Source organism: Spinacia oleracea, chromosome 3, assembly GCF_020520425.1.
Source record: "Spinacia oleracea cultivar Varoflay chromosome 3, BTI_SOV_V1, whole genome shotgun sequence".
Classification (NCBI taxonomy): domain Eukaryota; kingdom Viridiplantae; phylum Streptophyta; class Magnoliopsida; order Caryophyllales; family Amaranthaceae; genus Spinacia; species Spinacia oleracea.
The window spans coordinates 29,505,603-29,523,299 of record NC_079489.1 but is presented as its reverse complement, the minus strand read 5'-3'; the positions used below and the strand labels follow the sequence as shown (position 1 = coordinate 29,523,299).

The 17,697-nt window shown below is 35.4% G+C and overlaps 1 protein-coding gene across 1 annotated transcript; it reads right to left on the bottom strand.

Moving 5' to 3' along the window:
* Positions 1–2,079: 2,079 nt before the first annotated feature.
* Positions 2,080–14,714, bottom strand: LOC110796910 (uncharacterized). Its single transcript, XM_022001998.2, has 8 exons — positions 14,527–14,714; positions 11,084–11,488; positions 10,278–10,398; positions 3,729–4,044; positions 2,799–2,871; positions 2,628–2,718; positions 2,472–2,551; positions 2,080–2,389 (listed from the first exon to the last, which is right to left on the bottom strand). The coding sequence occupies exons 1-8, from the start codon at positions 14,578–14,580 to the stop codon at positions 2,255–2,257; spliced, it is 1,275 nt and encodes a 424-aa protein (XP_021857690.1). The 5' UTR covers positions 14,581–14,714; the 3' UTR covers positions 2,080–2,254.
* Positions 14,715–17,697: the final 2,983 nt, after the last annotated feature.

Genomic DNA, 17,697 nt, shown 5'->3' with positions numbered 1-17,697 from the left:
AATACTGAACCGTATTTATTAGACTTAACATAGAATGCATACTTGGACCAAGGGCATTATTTCCTTCAGATGACTGGATATATCGAGAGAGAGAGAGAGTACTACTACGTAGGGATATATTACCACCTACAACAGGTTTATTACCTTTTAGGCCCAATAAAAGTCGTCGGGTAGCAAAGGTGGGATTATTAAAAAATATGCCATAGGTGGTCTTACTAAAAGAAAATCGGCCAAAGGTTGGATTAATATTACCAAATCTATTACTATATACTAAAAGAGACACCAGAAATGACACGTGTCATTACCTGATGCGATCTTTTCCCGCCAAAATGTTTTTTTATTTTTTACTTTAAAATAATAAATTACATTACGTTTTTTTAGGATACTAAGATAAAAATATATTTTAATTACCATAAATGTGTACTGCATAATATATTATTGGAGGAAAGCTAAATCAATATTATTTTTTCCTTTATGATATAATTTTATTTATGTATTATTATAACTTTTTAATCTGATAAGAAATATAAAAAATATTGATAAATGAACTTCTAATGTTAGTCTACTATTAATAATATAATACGGAGTACATGGTAACTGGTAAGTAAGAATGTTAATTAAAATAATAATACATGGTAAGTAGACTAACATATAAGTTTATTTATCAAGATTTTACTCAATTCAAAATATGTTGTATTTGACTAACTCGGTTATGCTCGGGTCTTTTCGAAAATTAGTCTTGAGTCATTCGGGTTTGGTTAACGTTGTTAGATCGATCTACATACAAGTAAACGACAATAATTTTAAACTTTGTATAGTAATATGCAAATTTAGTTCATTTGAATGTTTTTTTTACACAACTTTAAATTTATACTTTTTTCATATATCCTTTTTACTTTCATGTTTTCCTAATATCACAAGTCTTTTAGTTACTATTAAAATAATAAATTTTTTAGTAGTAGCCGTGCGTTGCACTGGCCCTAAACTAGTTTTCCTATAAAGTACAACTATTAGTTAATAAGTTGGTCTTATAGATAATTCCGTGTTATATAAGTTTTTGTATATTATCTTAGCTTAATTATCTCAATTTTAATTGGTTATAATGTAATTTTAGTAATATTGGAAGAGACATATGGTTTATAGATTGGTAACTTCATAACTAACACATGTTTATGTTATACTCCCTCGTCTCAATTTAATCGTCTCAATTTCATTCTTTTTGTCCATCCCAATGTAATTATCCTAATTTATTTGATAGCATTGACCACTAATATTTTATTAGCTCTTTTTTCCCACTATCAAAATTTATTGGCCCCACACCCTCTCACATTCAATTAAAAAATTTATTTTACTCTCTTCCACCATACCTAATTTTTATTAAACTATAAAAGATAAATTATAATAACTATCGATAAAAGTCGGTAAAAAGTTATTGTGACGGGTACTTTGTAAATTTTTTGTAGTATATCTTTCAAATCTAATTATTGTTGATCATATGATTAGTAAAGATTAAACTAATAAAAACTCAAAATTAAACAACATTTTCTTTTTGTTACCAAAGTATTTTTCAAAACATAAATGGCAACAAAACAACATATTTTTATGCTGTCAAACTATTTTTCAAAACATAAATGGTAGCGAATTGTACAAAAAACGAACTCATATATTTGTAAGTGGGCTATTATTTTGTTAAGTATAATCTTTTCTACTAGGATTGCAAATCATCAATTTCATGACAAAAAACTATTAATTGTCGTTTGATGATATGTCTTTGGTTATGAATTGATAGTAGTAAATTATATGGAGCTTAATTCGAAATTTTTGTTTTCACCCACTTTCACTCCATCCCACAAATATGATGGTAATCACTAATCACTAAAGTGGCTATGAAGTACTTAGAATATTGGCTCTACATTTTAATAGTTTGCACGTGACTTTAGTTTTTGGTGGAGGGCATTGCAAATCTGTCAACATATTTCCAAGAAAGCAGTCCCAACTAATTCCTTCCCTGTCTATTTTTATACATAAAATCTACCCTCTTACTACAAGAAGAGACACAAAACATGGAAGAAGAAGAGGTATGTGAAGTCTTTTTAAAATTAAAATTTCTAGTTTTCTACTTGTAAAAAATACAAGTTTAATCTGGAAAAATTTATAATAAATCAGCTCGAGGCATGGGGGGCAGCTTGCATATTTTCTGTTTTCAGTAAAACTTTACATTTAATCAATATACACAGATACTCAATCTCATAATTCATACACTGGTGGAGTTCTCAGGAGCACGAACCCTCCAATAAAAAAAACGAATGTACAAAGCGTTAAGACTCAAGGCGAATGAAAATCCCAACACTGATGAAAGAAGCACAGCATAGACTGCATTTAGATGAAGCTGCAACCACAAACAAATATCAATTAGCAGCCTGTCCAATTTTATTAAATACTCGCGAATCAAAAAAATCTGTAACACTCACCACATTGTAAAATATACAAAGGATAACGGCTACAAATGCAAACTCTACAGCTGCATACGTCCATATATACTCTCTAATTGCTGGAAGCAAAAGAAGCCTACATTAATAAAATCGATTGGCAAATTAGTCATTGACATTCGATAGGATTGACTATACCTATGAAGACAGCCAGCATTGATGCTACAAGGCCTAACGTAAATGCAAATGGTGCTGCTATCACAATTGCTCGAGTCTTCAAGTCTTGGATCTGTATGTGGCAATTGAAGACGGAATTAAAGGGACATCTTAGTAAAAGGACCAACTATTTATGTAGCAATAATATCTTACCAGTAGCTGCTCAAGAAAGAAAAAATAGCATATAGTGCTAATTAAGGCCAGCACCGCAAAATCTTGCCAAGCGCTACACAAAGAAATGTCAAAAATAGTACCAGCATTAGAAAATGTAAAAACAAGAAAATGACTGATTGTCGCAAATATCTGGACTTAAATTTCAAATGTTGTGACGTTATTTATCTGTGTAATCCAATTGATCAGTTCATATAGGTATAAACAAGAAAATGACTGATTAGTTGCTAATATCTTGACTTAAATTTCAATTATTGTGACATATTTTTTATCTGTGTAATCCAATTGATCAGTTCAGATAGGTAGAGTGCTCAAATAATACAACAGAATTTCAAAAAGAAAAAGGAATGAATGTAACCGTAGCCGAGCAGATCCTAGAGACAATTTAATCAATTATCACCCATCATCGTTATAGTAACTGATTACATCTCAAAGGACTTAAACACTCGTTAATATTCTTATTCCTATTATTAGAGAGCTAAACCTTAAGCAATGCGAGCCAATACAAGAGCAGAGGCACGAAGACAAAGCGTCGTATGCATATCATGCACATGAGGAACACTATACTAAAAAGAACCTCATAATTTCTTTATGCTTCCTTTATCCCAAAGTTACGGTCTTTTGATGTCATTCTTAAGTAGGGTTGGTTTGTTAAGGAGAATATGTACAGAAAACAGAGAAGACCAAACAAATAAGAAGAACAGCTGAGTGATGTGCTCAAGTCATCAAGTGAACCTTATGTGCGCCTCATACGTCTCAGAATCACCTTATTTCCTCATTGCGCCTAAGGTTGCTTGAGGCGATGAGGCTAACGCCTCTCAATACACCTTGCACCTACAACACGCATTCTACAACTGAACCAACCAACTATACAAATACAAGCTACATTATACCATCAAAAACATGACTCACCTAATAGATCGAGAAGTTAGAGCTTGGTGACTTTGGTCCTGCCCATTGTTCCTCTGCGCATCAGAGGAAAATCTAAGCAAGGTCACTGGTAAATTTAGAACCTCCTGCCCACATACCTCGCAATTCTTATTTTTCCTAATGCTAAACCACTTAATCGCGCAATCTTCATGTATTAACTGAAGGGCACCTTTACAACTACATTCCATCTTAAGAGTATTTCCTTCTTCACAAGCCTCAAAGCAGATCCTGCAAATTGCTTCGTCTTCAGGAATCTCTTCATCATTATCACAACTAGGTGAACCAGGTGTTATTTGGTCTGAACATAAAGACAAATTACTTATGTTAGAGTACATCAACAATGAGATTAATAAAAACTAGCCTACACATCAATTTTAGGTAAAGACCCCAAACATCACCAATAATACAGAAATTGTTCCATTTTAAAACAATGTTGCAGTTGTAGGGATTATATTGGCAGCAGATAAGGGATTAGTTCTTGGTAGAAGAGGTGCAATATTATGTCCAGTGGAAAAGTAACACAATTGTTGCAACAACAACAAAAAAAATTAATTACTGAAGAAGACACATGAGACTAATATTCTGATTCACTACGATTAACAAAATTTTACCAACTTTAAGTTGCAGAAACAGTTGGATATTTCTCTTGATTGTCAACCAAAAAAATAGAAGATAGAATTGACAGTTACTTCAGGTTGTCAAGCATTGGAGATTTTGAAAAAGTGTTTTTTCTTTCAGAAATTAGCTCGTACATATCATCCAAGTATAAGATTAGTCTGTCACAGCAAAGTTCCTGCAAACGTAATGAGTTGAGACTTTCTAAAAGCACTTCCACAATGTCAAGATGATGGGTGCCTGAGTGGGATGAAGCCCCCAAAGGCCCACACTACCCTTATTTCAGGGTGTTTTACATCTTATTTTTCATTTTCAATCCTTTTTTTTTTTGCTTAGTGTGCAATTTTGTTGCTTTTGTAGCTTAGGAGGGAAAATTGTATCTCTTAATTATCTTTGTTGATATTTGACAAGTCTTTGGTTACTTTTGTGTGTTCTTTGTGCAGGTACACATCTCAAGGACTGTTCCCGTTCATACAACCCCAAAGAACATTGTCAGAAAGAACTGAAGTGCTTGGGAAAGCGCTGTCTTGGAACTGGAGTTCATAGAAAGCATCTTCACTCTTGAGTATATTATCTCCTAATATCTACTCTATTTTCTTTTACAACTTTTGATCTTTGTTTATGAGATTTTTGGTGCTTTTTTTGAATGCTTTCTTAAATTTTCTTTCTTATTTATTAGTTAAGTTGACAATGCTTAATTTTTCTGTGTATTTCCATGGGTAGTGAGTACTCCCTCCGCCCCGGAATACTCGACCCGGTTTGACCGGCACAGAGTTTAAGGGACTTGAATTGACTTATTTAATTTAATAGGTAGTAGTTGATAGTGGGATATTATTTTAATGTAGTTAGTGGGAGGTGAGTTAAGAGGTGGGGTTGGGGGAGAGTAGGGGTTGAATTTTTAATTATTTTTTGTATGGAGTAGGGGGTAGTTGGGTTAATAGGGGTGGAGTGAGAAATAATATAATATTGTTAGAATATTTCCATTTTTAGAAACAGGTCAAGTATTAAGGGACGGCCCGATAAGGAAAACAGGTCAAGTATTCCGGGACGGAGGGAGTAGTTTTCTAGCTAGGGAATGGATGAAATACCAACAATAAGAACAAACAAAGAATTAAGTCAAGACTCCAAATGTCATACTAGAAAATAAATTCTTAGTGCTTAGCATTGCAATTGTTGGTTGTGCCGTAAAAATAGACCAACTAGTTTGTGGATTTCGCATTTTAAAAAAGAGAAAAAGGAAGCAAAGAAAAGTGCAAAAAGATGTGTTAGTTTGGTTTTGTTTGTTGAATAAGCTTGGGGAGACCCCAAATAAGTGGTATAGTATGATTTTGGTCCTATCTTCTTGAGTTAAGTTCATTTTGATGCTTCACTTTAGGTTTTAGCTCCAAATCCCAAATTTTTTGACCTAAAAGTCCTTTTGACCTTGAAGAGTTGAGTCATTGTCGGTGGAGGAAGGAATAAGTCAAACCTATGGAGCGAGTTAGTCATGTCAAAAGTGTCGTGTAGCATTCATTTCTCTCTTGAAATTCTATTCTTTTCCGGCACCTTCGTGGTGTCATGAGAAGCTTTCCTTGAGGGCGGATTTGAATCTAGAGACGGGACGCGGTAAGAATGGTTGTGGGGGATAGAGGAGTGTAACTTTTTAGTTCTCTACACTTTGCATGTGAATGTTTCAATCAACCTTTGAACATCTATTAGCGTGCACTCATTTATTGGCTTAGAAATATTTGCATTCTCTTTTGTTTGTTCCATAATAAACGCCCAATTCTAGAACTTTTGTAGTTTTTCTTTTTATTTGTTTGCTTGTTTTAGTTTTCTTTTCTTTTAGGTCTTGCCTTGACCATTTTTGGGAGAGTTATGGGTCAATCTCTTAGAAAACCCTTGCGAGATCCCACTCGCCCTCATGAGCGACCGTGGGGTTCAAAGAGCTTGTTGCATGTGCTTAAATGCAACCGTGATTCATACGACAGTGAGTTAGTGTCCATTCTTTTAGATCTTGGTAAATTATCTCTTAATAAGCTCATTATCCTCCGTTTCATGATTGATTTGCTAGAGGACTAGCAAAGGCTTAGCTTAGGGGAGTTTGATGACCGACATTTATGTCGCTCTAAGTCGTTATTTTCTTATCTTTTTCTTCTAATTTTCCTTCTCATTTCTTCTTATATTCTATGATTTTGCCTATATTTTTAGTTTTAGTCTAATTCTTAAATTCTAAGTTTATATTGTTTTTCCTTAGTTTTGTTTCGTTTTTATTCGTTTATTTTAATTTTGTAGGAACTTGGACGACTCCAAAGGAAAAGAAGAGAATTCAAGCATTTGGTGCGTCCGCACGTAGTTGTAAGCGCCCGCACAAGCTCACATAGGAGATTTCAGCAATTAATTCATTTGCAAAACGGTGCGCCCGCACCGATTTCAGTGCGCCCGCACATAATCAAGAAAATTTGCAGGAACTTTTTGAAAATGTCCATTTCAGCTTTGCAGAGCGGTGCGCCCGCACCCAAAGCGGTGCGCCAGCACAGGACGGGAGACCCCTCTGTAGAAAAATCTTCAAGAGGTTTTGTTTGTAGCTGTTTTGAAGGTTCGAGCAAAGTGCGCCCGCACCAAAAGTGGTGCGCCTGCAACGGCCTCCATAGAAGAATGTGAAGTTCCTTGTGCGCCCTCACTGCGCTTCAACACCTCAGAGGCGTGCGCCCGCACCTTTGTCGTGATTTAGGATTGCTTATTTTCTCTCACTCATCGGCGCGTCCGCACCCGTTTTGGGTGCGCCCTTGAAGACCCACATTTGTGCGCCCGCACCCCTTTGGTGCGCCCACAACCCCAGTTTCTTTTATATCTTAATTTCTTTTGTCCTTTTTAGGAAAGAGTATAAATACTCATTTTCCCCCAATTGTTTGAGGACCTCATTACATTCTTATTTTCAGAACTTCTTAAAGTTTTAGAGAGAGAAAAAAACAAGGAACTTCATTAATTGCTCATGCATGTTGAGGATTCTCCTCAAGTTTTGGATTGAAGCTTCCTTGTAAAACTCTCAACCTTTGCCTTCATTTATTGTCATTTATTTCTAGTCTCTTTTGCTTTGCCTCCTTTATTTTTCTCATTAATGATAAACCCTAAAAATAGGCACTTTCATATTTCCTTTTCTACCTGCTTGTCGAATTTAGGATTCTTCTAGTCTTCTATGATTAGGTTTATTGATTCCTTGGCTAATCTTTCAAGGTTTGGTGGTATTGATTGCATTATTGGTGATAATTTTGTTTATAGATTTGATTTCCATGATGAAGTTAGGCTAGACTATTTGGTTAAGGATTTTTGCTTTGACTATTTGGATATGCATGCTTCTATTGAATACATCATGTTGAAATTCGTGGCCAACTCCATGTGTGAGTAGTTCCTTATCTAGGGGTTTGGGTGTAGCCTAGGAGTTTTCATGTTTGGGTCTAAGGTAGAATTTCTAGTCCTTGCAATTAAATGAATGAGTTGGAGGACTTTTATCCGTTGTTAGCTTGGTTAGACGTAACTTCGCTCAGTCAATGGAGAACAATGCATTGACTTAGAAAGGGATCGTGAGTCTTTGCGTCGTACGATTTCGGTTGAATTTTCTTAGTTTTCTCCCTAGCTTTGAATTGATGTGGGAGCATGATTTATGGCCTTGTGAGTAGTTTAAGAAACCAATTCCATTTTGACTTGTCTTTGCGGTTCTAATTTGTTCGTAATCTTTTATTCCCTATTGCATGTACCCCTTAGTGAACCCAATTCCCTAGTGTTTTAAATCTTTGCATCTCATTTTAGTCATTTAGTTTTTACATTCCCTTCAACAAACAACCCTTCTTCGAACTAGCTTATGTTAGCACTTTTAGCTACGAAACCCGCAAATCTCCGTGGATTTCGACCCTTGCTTGCCACTCTACTTGCTTCTAGTTGTTAGTTTAGGTATTTAGATTGATTTAGGTAAGACTAGCAACGACCTAGTTTTTCCCTTTATCAGCGCACCTAATAAACAGTAAAAAATAATTGTGAAAAAATGGTTTGCACGTCAAGGGTGCACCTTAGTTGTGCCTCATTGAAATCGCCTCGCCCAGAACACAAAAGGCGTTGGCTCCAAATGCCTTGCGCCTCAGGCGCGCCTTTTTATACACTGATCCGTAGAAAATTAAAGCTATCAGAATGCAGACTGAACTAGAGATAGTGTCTCATGTCTGAGGTCCAAAGGTTCAATGGCCTAATTTCATTACATAGGAAGTTCATTTAAAGATATTACTGCTTCAGTTAGTTAGTTGAATGAGAAAAAAGGATTGTTCACATCTTCAAGAAGACCTCTTGAGGACATAAAGTGATAAAGAGCTCAGAATACAATTCAAAACAAAACGTCCTTTCCAGATTATAATAAAGACTTTGTAAATTGTGATTCCTTGTGATGAAACAAAATATAATAAAGACTTTGTAAATTGTGATTCTTTGTGATGAAACAAAATATAAATTTCAGTAAAATTGCTTGATGCAATATGAAACATCTTTTGTGAAAGAGAAGAGAGTTCAAATCTTTTCTTATCTGTTATTTTTATGCTTATTTCATTATGCTTCATTTTTGTCATTAGTTTCTATTTTCTTAGGATTTTCATATTTTTAGATTTGATTATGCGTTCTAGTTTACCCGTTGCCCCCAAACGTTTTGTTTTGAACATAAAAACATCCGACCACCTAATTGCTGAGAGAACTGAGAAGGGGTCCAAATTCAAGTTAATTTACACAAGGATGGTCTTGAATACATAGGAAGACGGAGCAGCTAATTTGGCTATTTTTAATTATAGCAAGGTAAGTGCGGCTTCTTTAATAGGGGATTACATGGATGCATGGACTTACATTAGGAAAGCCACGAGTCATAGATGTTTCCTGGAAGGAAGAGGTCATCAGGTTGTTGATTTAAGCTCATTAAGCTCATCCATCATGCACATTTGGATCAACATTTTGGCAGCAGCTGTTACATACTCCGTAGTCAATACGGAGGCTTATGTCAGCAAGTGATGAATCAGATTTACTTGGAAAAATTATTAGATAAGCTTTCTTTATGCTTACTTAATCTCGTAGTTCTTTTGTTAGACAGTATTAAGTAGTAGACTGTACTTACGAGGCGTGTGAAAAAGCCTTGAGAAGTTGCAGGCTGTTCTACTTATGTAAGATTCCATCCAAGTATTTAAGTAGCTTTAGGATATTCCTTAGTACCTGGAAATTAGGCTAATTATAATGAAATTTTACGTGCTTTGATTATTCAGAGTTTGAAAATACAGATAATCAGATTTCCCTTGCATACTGCAAAATATTTTTTGCATAGTTTTCGCATTTAATGAAACCTAACTTATTGATTTGTGAAACCAGCGCAACTGTACCCTCTCAGATTGTTTTTCAGGGCGGGTGAAATCTAAAACAAAAGTCTTATCCCTTTCAATTGGAAATCTATGTGATTGAAGGTCAGCTCTTCTAGTTAAAAAAGAAACTCAAATGCAAAGAAAGGTGAGTGAGAAATCTATTAACCTAATTGCCCGGAAAAAATAAATATATATTGAAATTTAAAAACCTTCAGTTTTTTTAACGCGTCTTTCAGTAAAGGATATAGACAAAATTCTTACTGAGAAACCGAAAATTAACATCACCTCTAGTTTTCTGCTTCTTAGCTAGACCTTGTCTCCTCTACCCCCACCTATTTCTTCTTATGTTCTACTATGTTGACAACCACTGGAAATAAAGGCCCATAATCTACATACTCCATACATGCGCATTTTCAGTGTCAAAATCATGCTTGGATGAGCATAAAAGTACATAAACAAGAGCTGCTTTTTGAAACTCTCTACTACTACTCAAGAAAGTAGAAGAGAAAAAGGAAAAGAAAAAATGAATAAAAATAAGAAAAAAGCAACTTACCATCATGAACATCCGACAGATTCTGCACCTTACTGGCCGCGAATGACGGGGACCTGACAATAACAATATTTCTGCCAGGTACAGATAAGGACCTTGAAATGTTTTTGTTAACGACTCCTTTCTGCTCATCCAAAAACTTAATTAAAAATTTTCTCTATCAACAGTTTTTTTTACCAAGCTAGTTAGAGGATCATGGAAAAGAATTATAAGCTTCATAATCAAAAGCAACTTACGCAGTGGCACAAGGGCCAAAAGAATAACTCAGAACCTAAAGGTGAAGATCATTAGTTTCAGTGCAGGGAGTGTTGAATGATGATTAAAGTATGGATAGGAACACATGCTATTTAGTTGATTAAGTCAAATGTAGTGTGGTAATTCTTCCGCTTATAACTAGCTGTGGGTGTTAGGTTGTTGAGAACCTTGAGATCATGTTAGTAGTAGGGTTAGACATGATCATCAAAACAGATGATGTTCCTTTTTTAGCTTTGTTTTGTTCTATCTTTGTACTATATTTCCTACGTTGTAGTTTGTAATTATGTGGAATGGAGCAATCAGTTTATATTTGTTATTCTATTCCCCCTCTCTTCTCATATATTTAATATTTAATTCAACAGAGAGGGTCAAGTGGTCAATTATCTCATTTTCTTAAATCGGGTATATTTTGTCTAGGATGAGTAACCAACAACATGAGTAGGAGAAGTTTGGTCATACAGTCCAAATACATTAAAAGTTAACAGAAAGTTATATGGCAGAGTGGCAGACAAGCAGATAAAGTTAAGTATAAGGGAAAGGAAGTAAGAACCTACATATGATCTCTGGTTTTCACTTGCAGTTCTTGCAGAAGCAGGCGTAGCAACTGAACGGGGTGATTCAAATGCAGGTCCTGGAAGGGAAGAACATCTTGTCCCCCACATAACCCGGGACAAAGCTGGACTTTCTGCGACGGCTTGTTGATTTGAATTTAAGAGTCGACTTTTTTCACCATGAGGTGGATTAGTTTTCTTCTTAAAGCTTAATCCACGTAGAAAACCTCCTGAAGACGATGCACCACATTTTGATGAAACTTGAGACCGGAGTAAACCTTCACCACCTTGGATATTGGTAAATATCACAGGCTTTGTAGGAATCTGAAGAGAAAGTTTAGGGATTTCCCTTTTTGAATCTAAAGTTGACTGTCCTTCACTAACTGTTTGCACATCGGAGGAGTTAACCTACATGCAACACCCATTTCAGTGAAATTCCCATATTCTCATCAATCATCACCATTAACTATTAAAAAAGACTCAATTATCACCATTCTCATCAAGCAAAATTAGATTCAGCATTATCAATCTTCAGTCTGAGTAAACTTTGCAACTTTTCATTGATTCTTATCACTCAATTTTAAATTATACTAGTTTAGGGCCCGTGTAACGCACGGCTACTACTAAAACAATTTATTATTTTAATAGTAACTAAAAGACTTGTGATATTAGGAAAACATGAAAGTAAAAAGGATATATGAAAAAGTATATATTCATAGTTGTGTAAAAAAAATATTCAAATGAACTAAATTTGCATATTATTATACAAAGTTAAAAATTATAGTCGTTTACTTGTATGTAGAACGATCTAACAACGTTAACCAAACCCGAATGACTCAAGATTAATTTTGGAAAAGACCCGAGCATAACCGAGTTAGTCAAATACAACATATTTTGAATTGAGTAAAATCTTGATAAATAAACTTATATGTTAGTCTACTTACCATGTATTATTATTTTAATTAACATTCTTACTTACCGGTTACCATGTATTATATTATTAATAGTAGACTAACATTAGAAGTTCATTTATCAATATTTTTTATATTTCTTATCAGATTAAAAATTTATAATAATACATAAATAAAATTATATCATAAAGGAAAAAATAATATTGATTTAGCTTTCCTCCAATAATATATTATGCAGTACACATCTATGGTAATTAAAATATATTTTTATCTTCGTTTCCTAAAAAAACGTAATGTAATTTATTTATTTTAAAGTAAAAAAATAAAAAAACATTTTGGCGGGAAAAAATCGCACCAGGAGATGACACGTGTCATTCCTGGTGTCTCTTTTAGTATATAGTAATAGATTATCCATATTGATAGTAGTTCACTCTGGAACCATAATATGTAGATTGTAGACAACGCAGTTCAATTGCAAAGAACAACATGGGATATTATTGAGCTGATTTGTAATTTGCAGTGGGGATTTTGAAGTGTGAAATCCTTTCGTTTTCGAAACTGATGCCCATCCAACCCAAGAAATGGTTATTCATAAAGCAACCAGAAATGTATGGGCCTTCTTAACTTTTCAATCAACTCAAAATCTCAAATGAACTCCTCCCCTCCAAGCCTAGACCACACCATGGGATTATTCACACCTCTAGTTGGACAGTGATTCATGTGGATGCTCCATTTGTGGATACCAAACATCACATTGGCTTAGTAGGTATTTTGAGAGATCATACAGGCGATAAATACAAAGCTATGCTACACGTTCACTACTTGCTGAATCAATGGGTATCTGGGAAAGGGCCATAAACATCAAGCAGCTCAAACATAAATCAATCTTTTGTTTACTATGGCTGCTTTAACAAACACAATTACACAATCAATGCATGATCAAATTTTCATGCATCTTAGTGCAGGAACCTATCCCAGCTCTTCACTGATCTCAAGATAATCATGTGGGACAGAAAGGCAAACAACTTTTTAAAATGTTTATCCATCAACTTTTTTCATAATATAAAAGTTAATAAAAACATATTAAAGTTACAAAAAACTTATATTGTTGTTGTACACCTTGTGCGTGCAAGACCATTCGATAATGCTTCACGTCCCAACATCACGCCATACAATTTTATTGTCTTTTTTATTCTCCCTTGTTTTAATTCTTTTATTGAATTTTGACTTCTTCCCTATTTCCACCCCCAGCAGTTTAGCAACATCAAATGTTATACTCTAATTAGCTTTTCTTTCTGTTGTTGGCGCAGATGAGTATCAGAAAGAGATTAACTTAGGGCGACCAACTGATTACGAAGCTTTGTAGAAAGTGAATAAAGGAATTAAAATACTCAACCTCTGTTTTTCTTGTAACACTTTCTATTTTCATCTGTCTTTTTGTTGGTTATACATCTACTTCATTCCTATTTTGATTTTAATTTCTGGCAGAATTTCCAGTCTCCAACTTCATTCACTCAGTTATGTCACTAAGCGATAGTTTGTGTTGTGTGATGTTCTCGTGTTAGGTTGTGTTGTTCTACGCATATACACCATGATTATAGATTGTGTCATTGAGGCCAAATTTTCCTATAATCTCTATTATATAAGGGAAGAGCTGAGGGTAATTTCGTAATCACACTTTTGGTGTCTCCTATGAAAAAGACAATAATGCCCTCAGTTAATTCACAATTTAATTAATTAATGCCCCTACTAATTACAAAGTTTAAATTACTTGCAAAAAAGACTTTAAGTTGATAATCAATCTCTTATAATTACGTTAAATTATTGAAAAAAAAATTGGTGGGAATATTAGTTAATTACGGAATTATTATCGTTTCGTTTTTTAAGTTTTCAATTTATGCATCATTTGCGTTAGTTTTCAAACTATGATCATGCATAATTGTCTCAACAAATTTGGTGGATCTCAATCTATCGTTTCGATTTTTAAGTTTTCAACTTACGTCTTTTGTTGCTATAGATCTTTCATACCATTTTCTTAACTATTCGATTAGTGACGAAGTCTTGAAATAGGTATTAAGAAATTGGTTAAGATGCTTTCAAAATAAGAAAAAAAAAAAGTAATCATTTTACGATAGTAAATATTAATTTTTCAATATCGGCCTACATGCATTCTAAAAATTCACACACACATCGCGTGCATAAAAGACTAGTTATATCATAAATCACTAAAATTGCGAGAACTGGAATAACAAATACACCCATAAATTCAGTGAAAGAATAGGGAAATAGTTTGATTTAATCAACAATTAATACAAGTGACTTAATCTCTAACGCTATTATTACTGAATAGCAAAAACAACACAAGAAATTTGACACAGCTTAAAAAATAATAGCCAAGTTAATAACTTAGTAAATAAACACATAAATTCATATTCAAATCAAAAAAATAAAAACGAATAAAAGCAATCACCAAAAACCAGTGCAATTAGATGATCATCAATTAAACACAATATAAATTGAATTAAAAGAGATAACCTGCTCGGAATCCTGCTCGGAAACTGTAACACAAAGTTCGTGAGATTGTTGCATTATCTCCCCCGAAATTATTAGGAAAAGGAAGAGAGAGAAAGTGAGGGAGAAGTTGGATGTTTGTCGGAACTCAAAAACAGTAAAATTTTGTCATCGAAAGTCCAAGATTTTGTAACGCTGCCAGTGCCAACTTAGCGTCATTCACAATTTCACATACTCACTCTGGAATCAGGTATGGGCCGTATGGCCGTATGGCCGTATGGGGTTATATGTTAAAATTGTGGGTTTAGAATGGGCCACTTGATCATATGGTATACTATCTCCGTTTCGCAATAGATGCATCATTTTTTTTTCACGTATTCCAACATGCTTCTTTGAACATTAATATCTCTAATTTTTTTTGGCAAGCAAGTGAGAGATTTATATATTAACCACAAACAGGATTACAAACAAGCTAGGGGAGAAGGGAGCCAACAGGCAACCAACTCACACCAAAGCAAACTAAACAGACTACAACCAGTCTGATCACAAACAAAGCAAAAGGCACTCTACAATGTAAAGAACCAGTTCCTGTCATGGGACTTGACTTTCTCACTAATGATGTTAGTGATTCTCAATCTGACTTCTTGCTTGATCAGGTTCACAGTGTGAGCAGCAAAAGGAACAAGGTGATCCCAAACTGCACAATTTCTAGCTTTCCAGACATGATAGGTGAGGCCAGCTATTGCAGTGTAGCTAACCTTCCTCCTAAAATCCCCCTTATAGTTCCTCTTGACCATCTAAGGAGAGCAACCAGAGAGTCCCCCCTATAACTGATGTTTAACCACTGCAAGATACCATCCTTGCAGTCAGAACTGAATCTGCATTTATAGAAAAAGTGCATTGCAGTTTTCTCATGCATACCACATATTGGGCATAAGCAATCCAGATTGACCCCCACATTGAAAAGTCTAGCCTTTGTCTTCAATCTATCCAACATAGAGAGCCACAAGATGAACCTGTGTTTAGGAATAGAGAATCTATTCCACACCTGGTTGTGCCAGTGCACTTGAGGTTGAGCATCACAGAGGTTAGAGTACATCTCCTTGATAGAGTATCTGCTTTTAACCAGCCAATCAGAAGAAAGAAGCTTTGCATAACACTTGTTCTTCACCAAACAAACCAGTCTAACAGCCCAACTTGCATAATTGGAAGCAATGAACTAAGACCAGTCTTCTTCTTTCACATAGAGGGCATGGATCCACTTTACCCATAGGTTATCCTGTTTCTGAGCTATAGACCAAGCTTGTTTCCCAATAGCAGCTTGGTTCCATAACACAATGTTTCTGAAACCAATCCCACCAAATTTCTTAGACTGACAGAGTTTGTCCCAAGCCACAGGGCCAGGTCTAATATCCTCATAGTTCCCAAACCATAGAAAACTTCTACAAATGGCATTGATCTTTTTCAAAACAGACTTGGGAAAGATAAAAATTTGAGCCCAGTAGACACAAATACTCATAAGAACAGAATTCACCAACTGAACCCTGCCAGCAAAGGAAAGGTTCCTTGAGCTCCAAACTTTTATTCTTGCCACCATTTTAGCATAATGTCACATTCACTCCCTTTTAGCTTCCAAGGGCTGATTGGAACCCCTAGGTATCTGAATGGGAGAGTGTCAGTTGGGAAACCAGAGATGGAACTGATAGTGGACTTAATAGCATCATTCAACCCACAGTAGTAAATAGTTGACTTGGAGGGATTTACTGTTAAACCAGTAGACTTAGAGAAGGTATCAAACCCATCTAACATTAGTTGGACCACCTTGGGATCACCTTTGCAGAACATAAGTAGGTCATCTGCAAAGCAAAGATGGTTCAGGTGAAGCACCTTACATCTAGGGTGATATCTGAAAAGAGGGTGGCAAGTAACAGCTTTCATAGCCCTGGAGAAGTACTCCATGCACAGAGTGAAAAGAAGAGGTGAAAAAGGATCACCCTGTCTTAATCCTCTCTTGGGATGCAAAAGAGGAGTAGGAACTCTATTGATGAGAATGGAGTACTGAGTGGTGGTGAGACATGTCATCACCAGATGAGTGAAATGAGCAGGAAACCCCAGTTCAGTCATGATTTCCTCAATAAACCCCCACTCAACAGTATCATAGGCTTTCTTCAAGTCCAGTTTCATCAAGCACCCAAGTGATTTCTGGCTATTTTTGTACATCTTCACAATATCCTGACATACCAAAACATTATGCAGAATTGACCTTCCTGAGATGAATGCGCCTTGGTTGTGTGAGATGATATCAGGAAGCACTGTGTTTAGCTTCCCACATAGAAGCTTTGAAATACATTTATAGATTACTGAACAACAGGCAATAGGTCTGAAATCACCAGCATTGGTAGGAACACTGACTTTAGGAACAAGTGTAATAGAAGTGACATTGACTTCTTTGAGAATCTTACCAGTGTTGAAAAAGTCCATAATGGCTGCACAAAAGTCCTCATGAATAACTGGCCAAGCTTCCTTGTAAAAGTGGCTATTGTAACCATCCAACCCTGGAGCTTTGTTACTAGGGATATCCCCTAAAACTTTCTTGATTTCAGCAGAGGTAAAGCTACAATTTAGAAGCTTCCTGTGATCTTGATTCAGTCTTGGGCCTTGGTCTATAATGACAGGATTAACAGGTGTTCTAGCCTCCATTTTCTTTCCAAAGAGAGCCCCATAGAAAGTCAAGAATGAAGTTTGAATGTCATTCATATCAGTTAACCATTCACCACTATCAGACTGAAGGGAGTAAATCTTGTTCTGTTTCCTTCTCTGCTTCACACTTTGATGGAAAGCTCTTGAATTCTCATCCCCCTTTTCCAACCAGTGCATTTTGGCTGACTGTTGAAGGAAGGAGATATAGTTAGCACGGGCAGATCTGTGAGCAGTAGCAGCCAATTTCTCTTCTGTAGCTAGCAAAGGGTCACCAGGGTTGGCATGCAATCTTTATTGAATTTTCAGAAGTTGCTGATGTTTCTGGTGTTGTGTGATTTCCACCTCATTATAACCCTGCTTGTTCATCTCTTTAAGATCATTTTTCATCCATTTCAGTCTTTGAATCACCCTAAACATGGGGCAACCATGAACATATTTATTCCAGTTCTCAGTAACCAGAGGAATGAAGGAGTCTGCATTTGTCCACATGTTATA